This window comes from Apium graveolens, chromosome 4 (genome assembly GCF_009905375.1).
Source record: "Apium graveolens cultivar Ventura chromosome 4, ASM990537v1, whole genome shotgun sequence".
Taxonomy (NCBI): Eukaryota; Viridiplantae; Streptophyta; class Magnoliopsida; order Apiales; family Apiaceae; genus Apium; species Apium graveolens.
This window is the reverse complement of record NC_133650.1, coordinates 295,375,180-295,399,444: the sequence shown is the minus strand read 5'-3', so window position 1 is coordinate 295,399,444 and position 24,265 is coordinate 295,375,180. Positions and strand designations below refer to the sequence as shown.

Here is a 24,265-nt window from a genome sequence, read left to right as displayed (position 1 = left end):
ATATAAGAAACAAACACTTTTGATACATATTCTTATTCTTATTCGATACACATAGCACATAAACAACAATAATTCAAAATCCATAACCCACGCCACGACCACTACAACCCGGTGATAACGGTCCTAAATTTTCATAAAACTGTCACTACAATCCGGTGACTGCGGTCCTAAATTCTTATTCGATATTTTCACAAACCATGGCACAAATCAGAGATCTAAAATTATCGTCTACACACCACATATATACAACAATACGTATACTTGTAACACATAATACATTCAAAAATATCATCACTTAGCCCATATTTTGATAATCAAATATAAACGCATAACATACAATTTTGAAAACACTAGCAAGATCGATCGAAAACTTACTTTAAAATCTGACCAGATCTGAATATAGCCTTTTTGACCTACTAAACGACGTTATATTAGAAAATACGAAACACGAAAGTTGAAGATAACGAAAAGACCTCTCCGAAAAGTCCAGAATCACTGAATTCCGACTTACGATGAATTTTCTACGAATTTTACAAGACTGCTGATTTTTGCTGAGAAGAGCCCTACGAATTCTTATTAATAAAAACAAGGAATACGAATATGGTGTATTTATAACGATACAAAACCCTATATCTTAACCTACAAGTTATCCATATTAGAATTGGATCCAAATTTTAGGCTCATTAGTCTAATTCAATTTTAAATCCTAGTCCTTATATAATTTTAATCCCTTTTATTCTATTATTCTTTTATTAATCGAATTCTAAAAAATTACGGGATATTACAAACATTAGCTCTACTTCCCACAGTTTTTGTTAGTTTATCAAAAGTGTCCCGTCCATTCAGTTTTTATAAGTATGTTACAGAGTATATGCGTCAGTCCACACAAGTGTCTACATTTTAGTTCCAGAATGGTTGTCATGCTTGCCTTGAATACCTCTTTACAATTAATTATTCTTTCTTGACGACAATCATCTTTTTCGTTACAATCAGAAGACCTGTAGTGAAGACACAATAGAGAACAGAGAGGACTTTCACCTGCTAGTCTAATCGTTTGTACAAATCATCTCATTTTGCTTCCATAATGTGGATAGTATATTTAAAAGAACATTAAGCATTTGTTCTCAAATAACATTAGTAATTAGTAAAGAGTAATATAAAATGTACATCTAATAAAAAAGGAACTAGAAAACCAATACCATATTACCACTGTAAGAGAGTAAAGCACTCAAAATCCATTCCAATAAAGAAAGTTTAGATTCTTGCATAGGTAGAGAAACAGAATCTTGACACACTATACCATAATTACTTGCAGAAACATCTGATTAGAGTAGCAATTAGGCAGCTTGCTTGAGCTTCTTGGTGATGGCTGCAATGTATTTACCTTGGTGGAAAGCCTGCTCCAACTCGAGCTCTGATGGCTGTCTGGAACCATCACCAGCAAAAGTTCCAGCGCCATACGGACTTCCACCTTTCACTTTCTCCATTTCAAACATGCCAGCACCAAATGTGTATCCAATGGGTACAAAAATCATTCCATGGTGAACCAGCTGAGTAATGGCAGTTAAGCTGTAGAAAAACAAGCAGAAAAAGCCTTATTTTAGGTTCTGAAAAGTTGGGACCTTGTTAACAGTAAACTAAATTCTTACGCGGTAGTTTCTTGTCCACCTCCTTGGGATCCTGTGCTATAGAAGATCCCAGCAGGCTTGCCAGCAAGCTGCTGAGTTCTCCACAGCCCTCCAGTTGCATCAAGAAATGCTTTAAATTGGGCAGCCATCATTCCGTATCTCGTGGGGAAGCCAAAAATAAACCCATCAGCCTCAGCAAGTTGATCAGCTGTAATGTGTGGTACATCACTTTTTGGAGGAGCGCTCATTTTCGCAAGCACCTCGTCTGACAGTGTCTCCGGGACCTGTCATCACAAAAATTATAATGGAATCTGAAGAACATTAGAGTCTCTACTATCTATGACAAAGTCTAAACAATAACCTAGCAAAGGAAGGCACACTAGCAAGATATGGCCGAAATAAAGCATGACAAGAAGGCTTCAGAATATGTCAGCAAACATATTTTCTGAAACTTCATGCTTTACCACTCCGATTTGGACGTTTACTGGATTTTGTGACTTTGTGACTGGTAAACAGAAAAAGCAATTACCTGCCATAGTGCGGCCTCAACTCCCTCGACAGATGCGGCTCCTTTCCTTATCTCTTCTGCGAGTTTCTCAACATGTCCATACATAGAATAGTATCTGCCAAAAGACAAAAAAATTCAGCAATACACAATGAACCTTATGTCATTAACAAGATTAATACCATATGTTCTTTCACCAGAAACATAATGTTGTTTATGTGATAAGAAACCGAAACACGCATAATCAGGTATTTTATCAGTCATAATATAAGGTAAACAACTAAAGAATACCATTGCAACCAAAGATATAAAGGATGGATACATACATAATCAAGGCATCTCATATGAGCTCCAATTAATGTATCCATAAGTGAACATCAAGGAAAGAACGATAATGGATATAACTGAAATACGCACCTCAAAACATTTACACATTCAATTATAAACATAGAAAAAGTATCACAGTCGTCTGAGTTCACCAATAACAACTAAATAAATGATGAATCCCAAATTAGACAAATTAGGTCATACAATTCTGAAAGATAAGCGTTTCTTCAGAAATCGACTAAAATCTACACAAAAATATTTCCTACACACAAGTTTGACAACATAGACAGCGCGATCAACGAAATGTAGACATCTAAACCACTAACCCTAATTAACCATTTTAATCATGTCTCAATTTTGTAATTATGTCAAAACACAAGATGTATTGAGCAAATATCAAACAGATAAATAAAATTAAATGAAAGATCACACGCAATTTAACCACAGAGAGATATGTAAAGCTAATCGATGCTTGGGATTAGTGGAATTATAGTAATGTATAGGATTGCTTTTGATTCTACTGAGATAATAATTATGTAAAATAACTAAAATTAATAACAAACATTATGAAAGAAATAGATTGTATTAGAGAGATTACTAACACGATATAAACTTTGGTGGCCATGGGATACAGAGTGTACAGCTGGGCTTCCTGTTAACTGAAATGTAACCAAACAGAGAGAAGCTTTCCTTTTTCGATTATACGTATATGGCGTACTCGGATCTCATTTTTATGTCTAACAAAAAAAATTTGGTATTAATTTTAATGAAAAATATATATGTATATATATTTATTATATCTATATAGTAGGATCTCACTTACCTATTTTTATATCTATATAGTAGGATCTCATTTACGAGAGCTTGTGTGTTTTTAAACTCTCAGATAAGTAAAATAAAACTGATGAAGAAAGGCCAAAAGATGAATAACTTCCTTAATAATGACATAGCATGTTCATCAACCCAGGTATTTAATAAAAACCCATGAAAAGACTTTTTATAATGTGTGGCTTATCAAATACTTGTGAATTCACTTATATAAAGCCATGATTTGCTGAAAGTTTTACATGCACAATTTTTTTTTCTCATTTGTCTACATTACATGGACAACGCTAGAAGTGGTCAATATGAGCTATTGCTGCCGATTTTTTTACACGGTCGTATCTGTTGTTTGACTTGAGATCGACGCGACTCGTTAAACTCAACTCGAACTCGACTCGATAAGTAATATGCACACAAAAAATTAAATATATACATGAGCATGCTCTATTCTCTCCCGGGTCTTCCTAATTGGACTGGACTTAAATTTTATTTTATTTGAGTTGGGCCTTTTTTGAACTCTGATTGTGAAAAAGACCAAAAAATATTAAAAAATTAATGACCAACTCGAACTCGAGTACTCAACTCGAACTCGACTCGAGTTCGACTCGAAAAGTTCGTGAACAACTCGAACTCGACTCGGTTGTTAACGAACTCGAATTCGAACATGAAAATCTGATCGTTGAACTTTTCGAACTCGACTCGACTCGTTAAGAAAAAATTCAAACTCGAACTCGTTAAGAAAAAACTCGACTCGACTCGGTTCGTTTATAATCCTAATTAATTGTTAAGCATAGTCTTTTTATGTGAGTGCTTGAGTTTATTTTCTTATTCTGTTCGATGGTGGTGTACAGTTTCTGTCAAAATGATTGGTCAGGAGATGTCATTTTTCATCGAGGTGGATAACATTACTCAACATGTGAAGAAAAAGCCATGACACCGTATGTTCATGGTGAATAAGAGTGTCAAGAAAAGATGAGAATATTTTATGTGGAGAGTGCATATCAATAGTAAAAATCTTTGATGCTCTATTCAGTAAATAGTGAACTTCATCATTTAACTTGCTAAATGTTTAGATGTTAGCGCTTAAATGAAATTCTTGGTATTTTACCTATATTTCATAAAAAGTGGGAATAGATATATTATATGTGTCATGTGTGTGAGTGCAATGGTTAAATAATCTAGTAATTGTTGAATCTCATTTTGTTAAATATTTTGTGTACGGTATATTGTGTACTTGTGCAATTTTGCAAGTCGTTACCTTTGATGCTCTATCGTCATTAATTTATATGTCATGTGATCTCAAACCAACATCCACTTTTTTATATTAGCTTATTATGAGGTTCTCACTAAGGGAAGTTTTTATCTCATCTAAAAACAATCATTAAATTTGCTTCTTCAATTTGTATAAAGTTTTCTAAATATATAATTTAATAATCTTATTTTAAGTGCTTTTTATTTCACTAATTTCATGCTAACAAATGACTAAGAGTAATTATGGACTTATCCAATATCATTAGTGTATTTATAAAAAAATATTGTTTTGTTTCTTTATTCCGAGTGTATTTACAAAATCTTTAGTTAGAACTATCAATGTAATGTCATGGTAAAAGAATACCAATATAATGATAATGGAGATGATAAGTTTAGAACTTTTTTATGGAACATATATGAAGAAGTAAACTTCATGTATAGTCACGTTAAAATTAAAAGTTGATCATAGAAATTTGTACTGCAAAAAGTTGAGCAGAGAAATTTAAATAGCAAAATGAGCTAAATAATTGTGTATGCATATGATGATGGGTCAGACTTATAAGAAGATGGAAGATAAAAAGACTTAATTGAAAATAAATAATTGCCTATTGATTTTTCCAGTAACAGAAATGCAACTAGAGATATAGGGCATGAGAAATCTCAATCAATAAAATGGCAAACATGAGACTAAAGAAAAAGTAAAATAAATATCTTTCAGTGTGCCAAGTATTTAAATTTTTTTCGTTAATAATTAGTTAATTAACTCACCCAAAGTTCTTAAAAAATATTTTTTGATGATTTATTCGAACCGCGCGAAACGCGGTTTTTTCACCTAATTTATAAATTAAAAGAAATGCTAGGTGTCCCATTTTTTCCTAAATGATGATGTTTCATGTATAAATAGTAACTTTCTTTGATAATAATACAGGATGAAGTGTATGTAAGTATACGCCCCAAATAAAAATTCATGTGTCATGCCACATAATTTGGGAAAAATTCAGAAAAAATATTTAAAAAATCTAGCATTGCTCATTAAATTAAATGGGGTGCATATATCAACCTTCTCTTAATATCATTTTGTTACGAGATATCCCACGAATATAGGTGAATTATACTCTTTTCATTAGTCAGGACTCACAGTTAATCGAAATACCCATTTCATAAATCATCCCAATATTTAAAAACAAATTATATACAGCAGACATCATAATATCGCCCATACTTGTTTGCAAATTTTATAAATTTTTTAAAAAAGTATCGAGATATAATTTTTATACCTATTAAATAAGAAATGGTAATAAGTTAAATAACTGACAGTTAATCACCATATTATACTTTCTTTTCTCTCCATGTAATTGTGAGAGCTGTGTTTTTCTCTTCTTTTCTTTGTAAAGATCTGTAAGAGTGTTTTCTTTTCTGAGGTATGGAGGCTATCAATAGGCAAATGGAAGGGATGGATATCGAGGACGAGGAGAATGAGAAATTGGTTTTTGACGAGGGGGTGGAGGACAATATAAACAAGTTTGAACTTTGTCTTGTTGGACGCTTCTTGACGGAGAAGAATGTCAACTCAAAGGCCATGAAATCGAAGCTAGCGGACGTGTGGAGGCCAGCAAAGGGCATCAACATTAAGGATCTGAAATCTGGTCTTTTCCTGTTCCAGTTTTATCATATAGATGATATGCAGTGGATATTGAATGGTGGTCCTTGGTCTTTTGATGGAGCTATGTTAATCACTAATACAATAGGTACGGGAGAGGATCCTTTGGAGGTATCTTTGTATAACATTCCATTCTGGATTCAGTTGTATGGTTTACCTGGGAGCCTCATGACTGAACAAGTTGGTAAACAGCTTGGTGATTTTTTTGGTACGTTTGTTATGTATGATCCCAACAATAACTCAAGCATATGGCGTGAATGCATGAGGCTGAAGATTTTAGTGGATGTCAGAAAGCCACTAAAAAGGAAGAAGAAGATATGTCGAAAGAATGGTTCTGAATGCATTGTGCAATGCAAATATGAAAGATTGGGCGAGTTATGTTTCATTTGTGGCATGATAACTCACACTGAGAGGTTTTGTAAAAAAAGATGGATAGGAGTTCAAGTGAAATTGTCAAGGAGTGGGGGAACTGGCTCAGAGCTCCACCACGCAAGGCGGCGGGGCAAGAACGGAGTAGGTGGCTCACAGATGAACGTGACGTTGAGTGGGGCGTAAATTCAGGGAATGCTAACTACAATCAGCACTTCTCGGAATCAGTTTCTGCAGATAGGATGAGGGGAGGTAATCAAGGGCGAGATTTCAGGGGAAAGGCTCATATTGGTGCGGAGAAATCTCAACAGATTGAGTTTTCAAATGTGTTGGCGGCAAACATAAAAACCGACTCACTTATTGGGCCTGATATTGGGGAGCTAAATGGGCTTAATGTGGAGGAAAGAAAAAGAAGACGTGGGCTGGATAACACTGAGTATATGGAAACTGAAGGTGACAACATGATTTTATTATCATAATTTAATCTTTCTAAAGGTGATTGTGCAGATTCTTCTCCTGAATTTTTGGCTTAGCTTGCAAAGCAAGCTAGCCAGCCCAAATGAATATCCTCAGTTGGAATTGTCGGGGGTTAGGGAGCCCTCGAACAATTCGTGTTCTTAGTGACCTGTTAAAGTCACGTAATCCCGATTTCTTATTTCTTTCAGAGACTATTTCTTTTGCAAATAAAATCGAGGAGCTTCGTGTTAAGTATGGCTTCTCTCAGTGTTTTTCAGTTGATAGAGTAGGTCGTAGTGGTGGTTTGGCGATTTTTTGGAAACACAATGTGGCTTGTGAAGTGGTAGGATATTCTCAAAACCATGTTGATGTTAATTTTATTGAAAATAATGCAGCTATCTGGAGGCTATCTTGTTTTTATGGCTTCCCGGAGAGAGAACGTCGTAAACACTCTTGGGATCTAATTCGCAGGTTAGCAGGAGTTTCTCAAATTCCTTGGTGCATCATAGGTGATTTCAATGATTTACTTTATTCGTCGGATAAATGGGGTAATCTGCCTCATCCTCAAAGTTTAATGGATGGTTTTAGAGCTGCAATTGATGACTGTTTTCTTTCGGAGCTTGATCTTAGTGGTGGTAAATATACATGGGAAAAGAGTCATGGGAAAAGCGATTGGGTTCGGGAGAGATTGGATAGAGCTTTTGCTACTCAACAGTGGTGGAATCTTTTTCCTCTTTGCAAGTTGCTAGTCTACCATGTGTCGGTATCTGACCATGATCCAATTTTTCTAGACTTGCTCAGTACATCCTTTTCAAAGAAGCAGTTTCGTTTTAAGTTCGAGAACACATGGCTCCAGGAACCGAATTTTCGTAAGAAGGTTTCAGATTTTTGGCTTGAACTGCCCACTGTTAATATAATTCCAAAGCTTGTTTCTGTCTCAAGCTTCATGGCTCGCTGGGGGAGGAACTTTTTCCACAAGTTCCGAGATAAGATCAGACGTCAGAAAGAGGTGATAAGGCTTCTGGTTGATCGTGTAGATGAGGATGGAATCAGTAATTATTTTATGGAGAAGGAAAAGTTAAATGATTTGTTGTGCCACGAGGAAGTGTATTGGAAGCAGAGGGCTAAAAATTTCTGGCTTACAGAGGGAGACGCTAATACAAAGTTTTTTCACGCGAGTGCATCAGCTAGAAAGAAAGCTAATTATCTTCCGTTTCTTGAGACGGATTCAGGGGAGGAAGTAAGTAATCATGAGGATATGTGTCAAGTGGTAAAGGATTATTATACTGTAGTGTTCACTAGTGGGCATAATGCTGAGATACTTCAGCTGGATGAATCTGAAAGGCGTATAACAGAGGAGCAAAATCACATGTTAGTGGCTGAGATGACTTTCGAAGAATTTTCAGTTGCTATCAAGCAGATGCACCCGGATAAAACCTCGGGTCCTGATGGATTAAACCCTGCTTTTTTCCAGCAATTTTGGTCTATATTGGGGCGAGAAGTTTACGAGAGTTGCAAGTGCTGGTTAGACTCAGTCTCTTTTCCAGCAAACCTTAATGAGACCAATGTGGTTCTCATTCCTAAAAAGGAAAATGCTCGTTGTATGAAGGACTTACGACCAATTGCTTTATGTAACGTTCTATATAAGGTCTTAGCGAAGGTGCTCTCAAATCGATTGAAAGTTCTATTACCAAATGTTATATCAGAAAACCAATCAGCCTTTGTACCGGGAAGGAGTATAGCCGACAATGTGTTAGTAGCTTTTGAAGTTGTTCACCATATGCGTAGGAAGAGTCGAGGCAGGGATGGGGAGATTGCTTTGAAACTGGACATTTCTAAAGCCTACGACAGGGTAAACTGGTCATATTTGAAAGCTCGAATGCAGGCCATGGGTTTTTGCAGAAAATGGATTCAGTGGATCATGCTTTGTGTAACCACGGTGTCATATGATTTTTGTTTCAATGGCACTTCTGTAGGTCCTGTATGTCCATCACGGGGTCTACAACAGGGGGACCCTTTGTCCCCGTATTTGTTTCTCTTGTGTGTGGAAGGTCTGTCTAACTCTCTTGATAAAGCTGCTATGGAGGGCAACATTCATGGGTCTCAGGTTAGCAATACAGCTCCAATTATTACTCATCTGCTTTTTGCAGATGACAGTTTTCTGTTCTTTTGTGCCAATCTTGCTGAAACCACTGTTGTCAAGTCTCTCTTGAACGATTATGAGGCTCTGTCGGGTCAATCTGTGAATTTTCAGAAGTCTGCAATTTTGTTTAGTTCAAATGTCCCACAGTCTGAGAGGGGAACTTTAGCTGGGATTTTAGGAGTATCGAATGAGCTTCAGGATGGAAAATACTTAGGCCTCCCTTCTTTTGTAGGTCGTTCAAAGAAAAGGGTGTTTGGTTTTGTCAAAGATAAAGTATGTAAAAGATTACAAGGTTGGAAGTCGAAAGCTATTTCTCAAGCATGTAAATCAATTTTGATTAGAAACGTGGCTCAGTCTATTCCCTCGTATTGCATGTCGTGTTTTTTGCTTCCAAAATCTCTATGTCAGGAGCTTGAGAGGATGTTAAATAAGTATTGGTGGTGTACTAGCTCTAGTGATAGACGAGGAATAAGCTGGCTCTCTTGGGATTCTATGAGTTCATCGAAGAGTAGAGGTGGTATGGGTTTTAGGAATCTTTACAGTTTCAATATAGCACTATTGGGGAAACACTGCTGGAATTTTATAAAAAAGCCTCATTCATTGGTTGCTCGTGTTTACAAAGCACGTTATTACCCAGATTCTCATTTTCTTCATGCCTCTGTGAGTCCAGGATCTAGCTACATATGGTCGGGGATCATGACAGCAAGGAGAAACATTTGTAAGGGATATAGATGGATTCTTGGAGACGGTAGGGACATCAATGCAATAAGGGACCCATGGTTACAGAATAAGGATGATTTTTGTGTGTCTCAAAGTATAGACTATGGCTGTAATCAAGTGCAGGTATCAAGTTTTTTCAGAACAGATGATAGGAGTTGGGAGGCGGATAAAGTTATGTCCTTTTTTACAGAGGATGATGCTCGTCTGATCTTGGCAGTGCGTATCCCACAAAATCCTACAGTTGATCGTTTAGCATGGTCTCGAACGACAAATGGTCAATATACAGTGAAGACAGGTTATCAGCTTTGGCATGATTCTAATATAGGACCTGGTAGTGTCTATCAATCTAATGGCTGGAGCAAGTTGTGGAGACTGAATCTTCCTCACAAGATCAAAATTTTCTTGTGGAGATTTTGTAGAAATAACATCCCTGTTCGAAGAAGATTGAGTGCAAAGGGAGTTCGGCTACCAATAACTTGCCCTATGTGTATGGCAGATATTGAACACCTGGGGCATGTTTTTTTCGATTGTCTGTTTGCTTCTAGTTGTTGGCATTATGCAGGTTTAACTTACGATATGCAGACGGTGGATTTTGTCCCTGACTGGCTTATACAAAAGATTAGTAGTGCTTCGAGGGAGGAAATTGAAGTGGTGGCCAAGGTTTTGTGGGGAATGTGGTTTTTTAGAAACAGAAGGGTATGGGATAACAAGGTGGTTACAGGACGGGTGGCTATAGACTGGAGTTCTAAGTCTATCTCAGATTGGAAGAAGGCAAAGCATCTTAAAGCCCAAAATCAGGTGCTCAGTGTTAGGGCTAGTAACAAGTCACTTCAAAAATGGAAACCTCCTCGTGAGGGTTGTCTGAAGTTGAATGTTGATGCATCTATAAAGCTGGGATCAGACTTGTTTACCGTAGGTCTTGTTCTTCGTGACCATCATGGAATTTTTGTGGGAGGAAAGGCCATTTGTTTATAGATGGTGAGCACAATTTTAGAAGCAGAAGCTCTGGCTATTCAGGAAGGTTTGCATTGGTTGTGTTCGATGTCGAATCAAGTGGTCTGTATAGAATCAGACTCTCTCCTCTGTGTGCAAGCTATTAATCATTCCCAGGAGAATCATTTGGAAGTTGGCCATATTTTGGAAGATTGTCGCACGACTTTACTGGCTAGATCAGGGTTTTCAATTCAATTTGTTAAAAGGCAGGCGAATAAAGTAGCCCACTTGATGGCTCGTTTACCTTGTTCGCTAGATTTCCCGAACATATTAACGTCTCCTCCAGATTTGTTGTTGGAGACTCTTTTGCACGATGTTGCTTAATGAAAGTTAGCATTTTTTTCAAAAAAAAAAACAAATTATATACGAAATCTGGTCTCTATCTCGACTACATATTTTTAAACCTCTACATCGATTTATCTTGATAAAATTTTATGTATTTTTTTTTTGAAAAAAGTAGAATCTGTAGTCAAATAATACTCTTTTTATTAGTTGAAACTCATGGTCAATCAAAATACTCCTTTCAATAAATCATTTCGATATTTAAATATAATTTGTATTATATGAAATTTGAATTATGTATCGATTATATATATATATATGTATGTATTATATGAAATTTGGATTGTGATTATTATTATTATTATTATTATTATTATTATATAGAATAATTATGAAAATCCGTTATCATTGAACATTTGTTTTGCTTCACCGTTTTCCATTTTCAAAGACACTACAAAGGCTTCATTGTGGTCTGAATTAATTCCATCATGTTCTCGATGTGAAAAGGTGATAGAGTCTATAAAACCACTATAATTGGTGCAAATTGGCTGCTCGAGAGGTTGTGAGGACTCACGTCCACCAAAAATTAGGTTAACTACATTGTTGTGCTGGTTGTGTGTCGCAGCAGAGTGTTTACCTTGGAAAGTATTGATTCAAGTGTTCTTATTGAGTTGTCTTTCGAGATAATATATAAGAGATTATCTATTATCCGTGTAGTGGCCATGTGTCTTATATAACTCACAAAATTTATCTAATAGTGTTAGTCCCTTAACAATATGACAAGAATTACAGAAGGGGAGTTGAATGGAATTCTTGAAACTTTTTCTTGCAATAAAATTTTCTAACTCAAATATAAATAAGTGTATTGATTAGCACAATGCGGAATAAAACTTAAGTAAATTAAAACACAAGTATTTAAAAATAAGAGTCTTTAAAAACTTTCTGGTGGATTTGAATGATTGCACCAGAGATATATATTATATATCGAGAGAACCCTGAGTGCAGTAATGCTCACAGCTGCTTACAAATATTGAACTACTGAGAATTCAAAGATATGCTAATAATTCTGCTTACAAATGTTTCTCTTGTTGTGTTCCCAGATTTCTATTTCTATTTGCTACTTCTTGGTTTATATATTACCAAGATTATAAAGTCAAAAGACATGATCGTCATAAAAACCATCGAGTCTAATACTTTGCTACTTTGTTCTCTATTATCCAGTTAATAGGCTTCCTCATTCCTTTTGCATACACTTCGACGCATGTGACTATGTTGTCACTGTCAACGGATATTTGAATTCTTTATCCAATGAGTATATGATCATCCGTCGAGTTTATGATCATCTGTTGATGGCTTTATTGATCATCTATCGACTACTATATTGATCATCCGTTGATAGCCATTTGATCATCCGTCGATGGCTTTGTTAATCATCCGCCGGTAGCTATTTTGGCACTTGACTTCATTTCATTTATGCAGAATTACAAGACATCATTTATGTATAATTAATCAACCTATTCTGCATATCTAGTTAAAGTCAACATGACTTATATGCTACTACAGAATCTATACAAAGGTGTATGCAGAAATGTGCTACAGACTCATTATTACATAAGCTACTCACTCGATGGATTATAGGTCATCATCCGTCGGGACTATATGAGTTATCCGTCGGGACTATAATTCTTATCCATCGAGTGCTACATTATTTCACTAAGTAAAATCTACTGAGGTGTTGTGTTCATGAAATCATCAAGTACACAACATATGCACAACAATCTCCCCCAATTTATGTCTACTGGAATTGTAGCCATAAATTAAGAGATACTTGATGATAACAAAACACCCTAAACATACAACTTTAAAAGAAGGTAGATAATACTGAAAAGTGCTTCAATTAACAAAATATACAAAGTTTTTCTCACAGTCATTTTTCAAGATGCTCCTCTAGCCTGAGCAGATTTATCTAGTTCCTTGAAGGTCTGGATCTTCTTCCAAGCTTTCTGTTATTTTCTTCAATCTGATTTTGGAGCTGCCTGTGGAATTCTAGTTCATTAGATTCTGAGAGATTTAGCTTTTCTTGCATTTCCAGAAGAGTCTCATTGCTAGAGATACTCAATTGGTCTTCCAATCTAAAGAATCTTCTCACACCTTTGTCATCAATGAACTCCATCAGCCAGTAGGGCCTTAGATGCACTCTTCTCCCTGTGTAAGGGATGATTAGAGTCTTTGGGAGTGCATCTTTAGCTCTAACACTCCTTAGTTCTTCAATCTTCTTCAATACTAGTCTACTTGCAGTGACATTGAACCCAAAGTTCTTCTTGAAGGATGAGTAAACTTTAATCAGTACAACTTGGCTTTCTTGAAGAATTCTGTGAAGTGGCCACTAAATCTCCTTTCCTCCTTTGTACTTGAACACTAACCTTTCAGGTAGGTTTCTGTATGCATCAATACCTCTTACTTCATCTAGTTCATCCAGATAGAGATTTAGGTCAGAAAATTCTTTGATGTCACACAAGTACAGATAGTCTCCCCTATTGACTTTGGGCTGAACTTTGACTATAGATTTGGATTTGAGAGGTGACAGCTTTACTTTCTTGACTGCTCTTGACTTTGTCCTTTTTGGCTTGCTAAGGATTGGTAGATTGAAGTCTGGAATTGGTATGTTCTCCCATTCTATTGGCTCATCCTTGGACACAATAGGTTCACCATGAATATTCCTGTAGGGATCCACCACCCTTATGTCTTCAAATACCACAGAGGGCTTTGTTGCTTGAGTTGTAGCTGGTGTGGATTCATTAGAAAATTGATCTTCCAATTCCTTGTCAACAATATCCAGTCTCCTTTTAGTTCTTTTAGCCAATTCTTTCTTTCTTGGAGATTTCTTCCGTTCTTCAACTTGCATCCTTGATTCAGTAGCTTCAGATGGTTGAGAGGGAATTTGTTGTGATGAATTTACAGCATGTAGCTTGGCCAAGATAGCAATCTGCTCTCTCTTCTGTTTAGCCTTTTTAGCATCTAGAGCAGCCTGCTTCTTTTCTTGCTTCAATCTAGCTTTTTCTTCTCTCTTTGCTTGAGCAAATTGAGGGTGTCCAGCCACCACACAAATTTCTTTCCCATTTCTGAAAATCTTAGCAATCCTCCTTTTAGAAGCTGAATCAGCTGGATCTTTATAGAAGACAATTGATCTTGACAGAAGTTTCTTCTCATCAGGCTTGGGTGTCTCATACACAGTGTCCAAGGGGTTCTTCAAGGATGATTTTGAGTAGTTTGCCCTTGGTTTAAGAATCATTTCAGCCTTTGGAGACTTGATGCAGGAAGATTGTCCTCTTTCCAGATAGTTCATGCTCATCTCATTCACACTAATTTGCTTGACTTGAGAGTGATGGATGGCTGACTTAACTGGATCCTTGACAAGTTCAAACTTCTTCTGTATCTCCTCATCAATCTTCTCCCAATTGACCAAACTTAACTTTTCTTTTTCATCAACTTTTAAGTTGGCTGCTGCTGCTTGAATCAGATCTATACCATCTGTGACTGGTGGTTTTGAGATAGTAATTGAAGGCACAATTACTTTACTGATTTGTATCTGAAGCTTCTCCCCCTCACTTGGTCCTTTCTCCCCCTTTTTTTTATCATCAAGTTGAGCTGTGGAGGGGGTTTGAGATGCCACCAGTTTTTGAAGTAGATTAGTCTGTTGGGCTTGATGGAGATGAATGGCAGTCAAAGATGCTTCCATGGCTGACATTCTTGTATCCGAGACATCTATCTTGGTTGACAGATCAGAATTTTTCCTTAATTGCCTCTTGATGTCAAGCATTATAGCTTCTGGAAGTTTAGAATCTATCATGTCTGAAATAGCCTTCTTCATCTCCTCAATATCACCCTTCATAGAATCCACATCTCTACCATGCTGGAGGCCTTGTATTTGCTAAAGTTGCAGGGATGCAAGATGTGCCTGAAGGAGCTTCTTGGTGCTTGCATTGGTAGTGGTTTGAAGATCAGTATCTGTCTGATTGATTAACTGGATCAGGGTTGTCTTGAAGTAGTGCTCATCACAGTTCTTTGAGAATGCCCATGATGGCATACCTGACCTTGAGCTTGAGCCTACTTCTCCCCCTATGTCCATTGCTTCATATTCACTATCCCCACTCCCATCTCCAAAGAAATCAGCTGAACCCTCAGTCTCATAGTCCACATCACCAGCTGTAGAAGGCAAAGATGTGATGGCATCCTTAGCCCTTTGCATAGACTGGGTGGTATGCACCAGATTGAGCATCCTTTCTGCATTGTCATTGCCCTGTTCAGCTAGAATTTGATAAGCTGGAACAGGGTGAGTAAATGCCTAATCATCAAGAGAAGTAGAATCTATAACAGCTTTAGGATGCTGAGATGGTCCTTCCCTGTCTGCATCCTGGGCATTCATTGACTCACTAGCAATGACATCCATCCTTATTGCTCCAGTACCTATATTTCTCTCATTTTCTCTCTTTTGTTGCATCAGGGTCTCACCCTGGCTCCCCACCCTCACACCCTCACCTTCACCTACTAAGGTGGGACTCTTCTTACTCCCTTTTGGCAATCCTGAAGAAATGGATTGCAGATTTTCATTTTCTCTCCTTTTTCCTGGAAGCAACCCAGACTCTCACTCAAAACACTCTTCTCTCTCAATCCTAATAGTGACTGTACAACCACTAAATCTTCAGCACTTGAAATAATTGAAGTGTGAAGCTGTGCAGAGATACTCGACGGATGAGTGATATCCATCGAGTGAGTGGTTTTGCTATCCGACGGATAACTGCTGTTAGGCTTATCCGTCGGGATACAATCACTACTCGACGAATGAGCAATATCCGTCGAGAGAGTAGAAATGAATGAGCTGGGAATAGAAACTATTGTTGACTCTGTGTTGATTGAAGATATTTTAGGCACAGATGACACAACAGTTCCTGAAAGAATTGGCAAGTGAGCCAACAAATCATCTAAAATATGATGCTCACTTGCACTAGATTTTGGCTTCCCCAACAGAGTTAAAGAAGGGGAATCATGAATTGATGTGTGTATCATATCCACATCCAGAGAATTTGTTGGTGAGTTTGGTGTTTGAGGTGTTTCTATAACTAGAGATTTTGGCTGCGACTCCACATTTATTGGAGCCATATCAAGCTGAATTTGTGAAGGTGCAGTGACTGTGTCTTTAGCACCAGTTTGCACAGTGTGTGTACCCTGTGCATCCCCAAAGGTTTTTGATTTCTTCTTTCTGGCATAAGTTTGGGGTGAACTTGTGTCCCTAACCCTCTTGGCATGTGCTCTTGGTTGAGAGCTTTGTTCAATAGCTACATCCTTTTGGGAGGATGCAGCTAGAAATGAGCTTTTGTCCTTTTTAAGCACTGCAGTTTGTGGGGAAACTGCAGTGTGGCTAGGCTGGGATTCACTCAACTCTACAACCTTATTCTTGGGGTTTTGTAAGGCATATGTCATAGCCTATTTGTATATTCGAGGATTTAACTCAACTCAAATAAGAATGTAATAAGTAAATAGTGGATCTACCGTAAAAAAGATCTCGCAAAGTAACATCTGTCAAAGGATTCAGAAACAAGGTTCATCTACAGACTTGAGGAATTAATTCACTGGAAGAAGTTCAAGAAATTGATCATGCCTCAGTGATATAAATCAAGATTGTGGATTTAATCAAGTGACAGAGATCTCGTCAGGGTATCAGATAATTACAAGGATTTAATCTGAAGAAAATCAAGTTGTCAAAAGCATGTACTGGAGATACTGGAGGTGTGGGAATATGAGTTGTTTTTGGCTCATGAAGTGGAGAGTGATGAGTTGCATGAAGGTCTGGATCAGCACTTGGAGAATTGTGAGCTTCAACAGGGTCTTGTGAGATCAGAGATTCCTGACCCCCATCCTTAGCTGCTGCTTCCATTCCTTTACTAGAATCTGCAGGCCTTTTTGCTAATGTTTTAAATCTTTTAGCTTTTGAGGAGACTGTAGGAGCTGTATCATCAGAATTAATTGTTCTAGGCTTTTTCAGGGACTTAGAACTCCCAGTCTCTGTATCTTTCTGAGAAGAGACTTTCTCAGCTGCAGAAACAACAGATTCTGTAGGTTGAACCTGTGCCTCATCATCTGATTCATCTCTCAAGATGATCCTCCTTCTTTTCTGCTGTGAAACTTTCTTAGATCTTGATGTTGTTGCTCTAGGAGAAGAAGGCTGCACAGGATGTGCTGAAGATTGAGGTTGAGATGACTGTGATGGTTTGAAATATGTCCTGATTGAGGGTTGAGTAGGTTGAGGTTGAGAAGGTTGAGGTATTTGGGTAGATATGGTATGGCCTGATAGGTGTTGTGGTGGCTGGGATGTGTTGGTGGGTTGAACATCAGGGTAAACAGATGTGTAGATTTGAGGATCAGCATTTACCAGTATCTATTTCACCAACTGAGGTATCTGTAAGGGTCTAACCACCTGTTTCTTCATGTCAGCATTTACAAGTCATTAAAAGCCCTTTTTGCAAGCTTAAAGGGTGGAATTAAATTAGTGGTAGGTTGGGGCTCATCAGCACAATAAAAAGAATATATAAGCTGACAGAATCTAGCAAAGTATACTACATTCCTATCCTCTGTCATCCTATCCCCTATGAAACCTAGCACAGCACTTGCAAAGTCAAAGTGAGTGTGATGAATAAGAGCATACCCGATTTGTTGACTCATGATCGGAATGGCATCAAAGTTGGAGCACTTATTGGCGAATGCCTTAGTGATACAATCGAAGAAAAAGCTTCATTCCTTTCTGATATTTGCTCTTTTCAATTGTCCAAGCCTTCCCAAACTGCTCTCATAGCCCAAACTGGCCATGAGCTGCTGTAGAACAAGGTCCTCCACTGTTGAGAATGTACAGCCTTCTGGTAAGTGAAGAGCTTTACGAACTGCTCCAATAGTAACCACATGCTCAACATCATTTACTTTAAATACGATGCTTGGAGTACCAGTAGCACCACCATCATCAAAATGCCCAGTCCGCCAAAACGTCAGTACTTGTTGGCTTGAAATAGCTTGAGGTTAGGTCAAAGCATACCCAATCTCACTATTTGCTAAGAAATCTTGCACAAAGTGCAAATCTGATGGAGCTTCAGCCTTGTTCAAGATTGCAGCATAGTTGTTTGGTACAAACTTGGCTCCATCAACAATTAAATCCTTGGGTGCCATGAGAAATAAGTGAGAAATAAAATTGCCTGTAAGGTGTTTGATAAAATGTCTGTAAAGAAACCGTCAGAAAATATGAGAGAGAATAAGAAAAGAGAAAGAGTAGAATAAGAATGAAAATAAAAGATTTAAAAGTCTTTTATCTCTTTTACTTAGACACCCCACGTGACAGCAATTAATATGTAGTGGAATAGACCTTTACACCTGTCAGACATGCAGTAGTTAAGGCAAAAATTAATGGGCACGGTAAATAAGCAATTATTACTTATCACATGCAGTTTTTCAAGGAGAAAAACCATCCCACTAACCAAGTAATCCCATTAAATAAATGATTATTACTGCTTTATCTCTCATAAACCAATATTCAAAAAAAATATGACCGTTGATGTAATGACCAAAAATAAACCAAGTAAATAAATACTGCCACGTCAGCATCAGAACTTGATTATTATCAGAATTTAAAAGGTCATCAGAATATGATTAGTATCAGAATTTAAAAGGTCCTCAGAATATGAAATGACTCAGAGACAAAATCTTGCAATAAAGTAAAATTTCATTAATATATCAAACGAATACATTTCATGAAACTTAAATTACATGCAGAAAATTACAAGATTGCCCTAGTCTAAAATCTCTAACATCAACAGCCTTAGTCCTAGTCTAAAAGTCTGACAAAGCTGACAGTGAAGAGAAACAGGAGGATAGCAATTAATTCTTCTTCCTATCTTCAATAAAAAGAATAGCAAGACGAATGATTCTCTCCTGCTGACGAAGAGAACGGAGATGAAGATTTCTTTGGACAGTCAACAAGTCATTTTTAATGAGTTCTGGAAATTGAATCCAGAGATTAGAAGGAATGTTGTTTATAGGATAACGAGTTTGAACTCCATTGTTCCAGATAGTCACCTTGTCTGAGCCATAGTAGTAAAACCAACCAAACTGACTCATTGTTTGAGAGAAGAAAGAATTGATTTTTACTGAAGGATTATTGGTCAGATATATAGACAAGGGAAAACCAAGGGATGCATGGAATGTGAAACGAAAAGAAGTAAAGCCTCATCTCCCTAGACCGATGAGTAATAATGACAGCCATTGGAAGCTTAAAACAAGAGTTAATGAGCACACGAAACAAGTAAAAATTACTATGCATTTACGAGTACCACTGACCCAAATTATGTTGACTGTTTATATCTCACCCAAACATATTCTGATTTTAAATATGACTGTTTCAGATTTAACCACAAATAAGTCAAGTAAAGAATCAGGATTTAATATCAGAACTTAGACTTATATCAGAACTTAACAGTCATTAGAACATGGCTCCTTCACTCAAAAAGTGAATGTCTATTTCTGTAATTCTTCACACAAATACTGATTTTTTTTCTTCAGAACTTAATCATCAGAATTTCCATCATAACTTGTTCTCATAATTTATGCAACTGACACTTAACCTGTTCATCTAAAATAACATTTATCACCACAGTAATTTTCATCATTCATATGGAGTGTATGTGTGTGCAGTAAGCTAAATATCAGATAAAGATTAAAGTCTGATTCACTTCAGTACATCTTAGAAATAAGGCATAACTAAGAACTTTGCTCAAAATCTATCATTATTCTGAAGTCTACTGTAGAATGAGTTCATGCATGAGTCCATCTCAACTGTTTTGTGCTCATTTTATGAATCTTTTGAAATTCCATCAGTGGCTTCTCAGTGTAAGTGAGTCACGACTGCTTATCAGAATTTATGCTATTATCATAGTATTTCTCCAGTAATCATAGAGTGTGAAAAGTCACCAAGAAAATATTTATTTTGCTTTTCTAATGCATATAACTTAATACCAGCAATGCACTTGGGTCTTCCCTTCCACATTTTTACTCTAGATCTCAAAGGAGTACCTGATTTTTATTTCTTTTCTTTTTCTTTTGATAAGTGAGGCTTATCAGCACTTAGTACATCCACCAGATTTACTAACATCAGAACTTAACAGATAAGAAGCACTATTCTAGTTTTTGACTTAGTAATAAGATACACAAAGTAAACTTAACTAAGCTCAATATCAGAATTTGCTTGTGTTAAAAGATTTCCATATAAACAATTACTTCAAACATGGGATTTTTAGTATATTAAAGACTATTAGTTCAGCATCTAACACAATTATCCTCATTGGATTGAATAGTCACAGAGACATGCATATCACTATCAGAGTTTAGAGATTCATATCAGACAACAATCAGCACTTAAGCAAATTTCAATTTAAGCACATAATACACAAAGATAGTAATATCTGTAAATACTGATCATAAAATCTGATATATCAGAACATAAACTAAGCAGATTTAGAGAAAGAACCTGAAACCATTCCAAGTTCATTTACCAATCTTGTAAAAGTAGCTTCACACAGTGATTTTGTGAAGATATCTGCTAGTTGTTGGTCTGTTGGAACAAAATGCAATTCTACTGTACCTTCATCCACATGTTCCCTTATGAAGTGGTACCTAATGCTGATGTGCTTTGTCATTGAGTGTTGAACTGGATTACCTGTCATAGCAATAGCACTTTGATTATCACAGTAAATATGAATTTTAGAAAATTTTAATCCATAATCCAGTAACTGATTCTTCATCCAAAGAATCTGTGCATAACAGGTTCCTGCAGCAATGTCATCTGTTTCTGCAGTTGATGTAGAAATTGACTTCTGTTTCTTGCTAAACCAAGAAACTAATCTGCCTCCAAGAAATTGGCAGCTTCCACTTATGCTTTTCCTGTCAATTTTGCATCCTGTAAAATCTGCATCTGAGTAACCTATTAACTTAAATTCTGATTCTTTAGGATTACACAATCCCAAATCAGCTGTACCCTTAAGGTACTTGAAAATTCTTTTCACAGCTGTTAAATGAGGTTCTCTTGGATCTGCTTGAAATCTCGCACAAAGACAGGTAGCATACATGATATCAGGTCTACTTGCAGTTAGATAGAGTAATGAGCCAATCATACCTCTGTAATCAGTAATATCTACTGATGTACCAGTATCCTTATCTAATTTTGTTGCAGCGGCCATGGGAGTGGATGCACTTGAACAATCTTGCATTCCAAATTTCTTCAGCAAATTTCTGGTGTACTTGGATTGAAAAATAAAAGTGCCTTCTTCATTCTGCTTGACTTGAAGGCCCAAAAAATAGCTAAGTTCCCTCATCATACTCATTTGATATCTTGACTGCATCAGCTTGGCAAACTTTTTACAAAGTCTGTCATTTGTAGAACCAAAAATGATATCATCAACATATATCTGCACCAAAAGTAAGTCCTTTCCATGGTTGAGATAAAACAATGTTTTGTCAATAGTCCCTCTGTTAAATCCACTTTCCAGAAGAAACTGAGCTAGTGTCTCATACTATGCTCTCGGAGCTTGCTTAAGGCCATAAAGTGCTTTGTCAAGTCTGTAGACATGATTAGGAAATTTTGAATCTACAAAACCTGGAGATTGTTCAACATATACTTCCTCTTCCAATTCTCTATTGAGAAAAGCACTTTTCACATCCATTTGAAAGACAGTAAACTTTTTGTGAGCAACATAAGCTAATCTTCCAATCTAGCAACTGGTGCAAATGTTTCATCATAATCAATTCCCTCATGTTGAGAATATCCTTTTGCAACCAGCCTTGCTTTATTCCTTGTAATTATGCCATCACTATCAGTTTTATTTCTGAACACCCACTTTGTACCAACAACATATCTGTTCTTTGGTCTTGGCACTAGGGTCCAGACTTTGTTTCTTTCAAATTCATTTAACTCCCCATGCATTGCTTGCACCCAATCAGCATCTTGAAGAGCTTCTTCCACTTTCTTTGGTTCAGTCTGAAAGAGAAAAGAGTGATAAAGACATTCATTTGATGTAGTTGTTCTAGTTCTGACACCTGCATCAGGATTTCCAATAATTAAGTCAGGTGTATGTGCTTTAGTCCACTTCCTTGCAGATGGAAGATTGTCTCTAGGACTGGATTCTCCCCCATGATCCATGATGTCTTCATCAACATTTTCTGATTCTCCCCCTGAAATTATGTTGTCTGAGTTGAATCCTTCAGAATTTGAGTTTCCAGAAATATCAGCACTTGAGTTTCCAGAATTATCAGAACTTGGCCCATCAGAACTTGATGAATCAGAACTTGAAGAGCCTGTTGTAGGTTCTGATGCTTCTTGAAATATGGTTGTATCTTCAGTATGCTCCCCCTGCACAGGTGCATATTCCTTTGGCGTAGTCACCACAGTTTCAATAACATCAGAGTTTAATTCATCAGAGTTTGCAGTAACATGATTTAGACTGTCAGGATTTACAGTATCAGAATTTAAAACTTCATTCTTAAATCTCAGCTGATCATGATCATTGAAATCTTCAACTCCTGTAATCTTCTTATCACCAAAAGAGACATTGATAGATTCCATGACAACCCTTGTTCTTAAATTGTAGACTTTGAATGCTTTTATGGAAAGTGGATATCCAACAAAAATTCCTTCATCAGCTTTTAGATCAAATTTGGATAGCTGTTCAGGATGAGTCTTAAGAACAAAACACTTGCATCCAAAATCCAAATACATGAAAATACTTCAGATTTGGCTTCTTTTTCTTCACCATCTCATATGGTGTTTTGCCATGCTTGTTAATGAGTGTTGCATTCTGAGTAAAACAAGCAGTCTGCTCAGCTTCAGCCCAAAAGTAGGTTGGCAAGTTTGCTTCATCAAGCATAGTTCGTGCAGCTTCAATAAGAGTTCTATTCTTTCTTTCAACAACTCCATTTTGCAGTGGAGTTCCAGGAGCAGAAAATTCCTGCTTTATTCCATGGTCTTTGCAGAACTCTTCCATGATCAAATTCTTGAACTCAGTGTCATTATCACTTCTTATGATCTTCACAGAATCTTTGACCAATTTATCCAGTTGCTTGACATGATCAATCAATATAGATGCAGTTTCACTTTTTGTGTGCAAGAAATACACCCATGTGTATCTGGTGAACTCATCCACTATGATCATAGCATATTTCTGTTTTGCAATAGACATGACATTCACTGGACCAAATAGATCGACATGTAGTAGGTGATAAGGCTCAAGAATTGAAGATTCGGTCTTGCTCTTGAATGAAGATTTTCTTTGTTTTGCCTTTTGACAGGAATCACAAAGACCATCAGGAGTAAATACTGATTTTGGCAAACCTCTCACAAGATCTTTCTTGACAAATGTTATTCCCAGTGGACTAACAATGAGATTTACAGAAGGGGGGTTGAATGTAAATCTCAAAACTTTTTCAAGTTTTGAGTAGTTTCTAAGGCTAAGTGTTTAAGTGAACAAATGTGTGTGAATTGCTTGAAGCTGATACAGATAGATATATATTCAAACAAAAATGTAAAGAACACAAAGAACTTAAAAACTTTTCTGGTGGATTTGTTGTTCTACCAGAGATGTGTTATTTCAGAAAATCTGTGATTCAAAGAATTAAATCACAGCTGCTTCCTAGTACAAACTAGATGATTTTCTCTCTGGATATTTCTAAACAACTCAGGAAAATTCTTATCTAATTACTAGCTGCTACTTGGTTTATATATATCACCAAGTTTACAAGTGAAGACAAAACTGTAAAATACAATTAAAAAGATTCTTCACATGTTTCTTCTTCATTTCTCTATCAAATGCAATTTAGGCTTGGCTGTAGATCTTTGAATACTTCCTTGTTTGCATCAGAATGGAAATGCTGCATCTTCTTGATTTCTCCTAGAGGCTTCCACATTCCAGTTTGTCTCTGTCAACCCATGTGTCTCTGTCAGCTTGTGAATTATCACTATCAACTGCTAATGAACTAAGCATCCGTTGAAGCTTTCATCCGTTGATGCCTTATCCGTTGAG

General features: G+C 36.7%; 2 protein-coding genes across 2 annotated transcripts; one reads left to right on the top strand and one right to left on the bottom strand.

Moving 5' to 3' along the window:
* Window positions 1-1,170: 1,170 nt before the first annotated feature.
* On the bottom strand, window positions 1,171-3,317 carry LOC141721258 (putative NAD(P)H dehydrogenase (quinone) FQR1-like 1). The gene is made up of 4 exons (XM_074524084.1): window positions 3,063-3,317; window positions 2,158-2,251; window positions 1,650-1,912; window positions 1,171-1,569 (listed from the first exon to the last, which is right to left on the bottom strand). Exons 1-4 carry the CDS (start codon window positions 3,083-3,085, stop codon window positions 1,338-1,340), a joined length of 612 nt encoding a protein of 203 aa, XP_074380185.1. The 5' UTR covers window positions 3,086-3,317; the 3' UTR covers window positions 1,171-1,337.
* Window positions 3,318-5,956: 2,639 nt separating this feature from the next.
* Window positions 5,957-10,856, top strand: LOC141719854 (uncharacterized). Its single transcript, XM_074522220.1, has 3 exons — window positions 5,957-6,538; window positions 6,622-7,015; window positions 7,228-10,856. The coding sequence occupies exons 1-3, from the start codon at window positions 5,957-5,959 to the stop codon at window positions 10,854-10,856; spliced, it is 4,605 nt and encodes a 1,534-aa protein (XP_074378321.1).
* The last annotated feature ends 13,409 nt before the right edge of the window (window positions 10,857-24,265 follow it).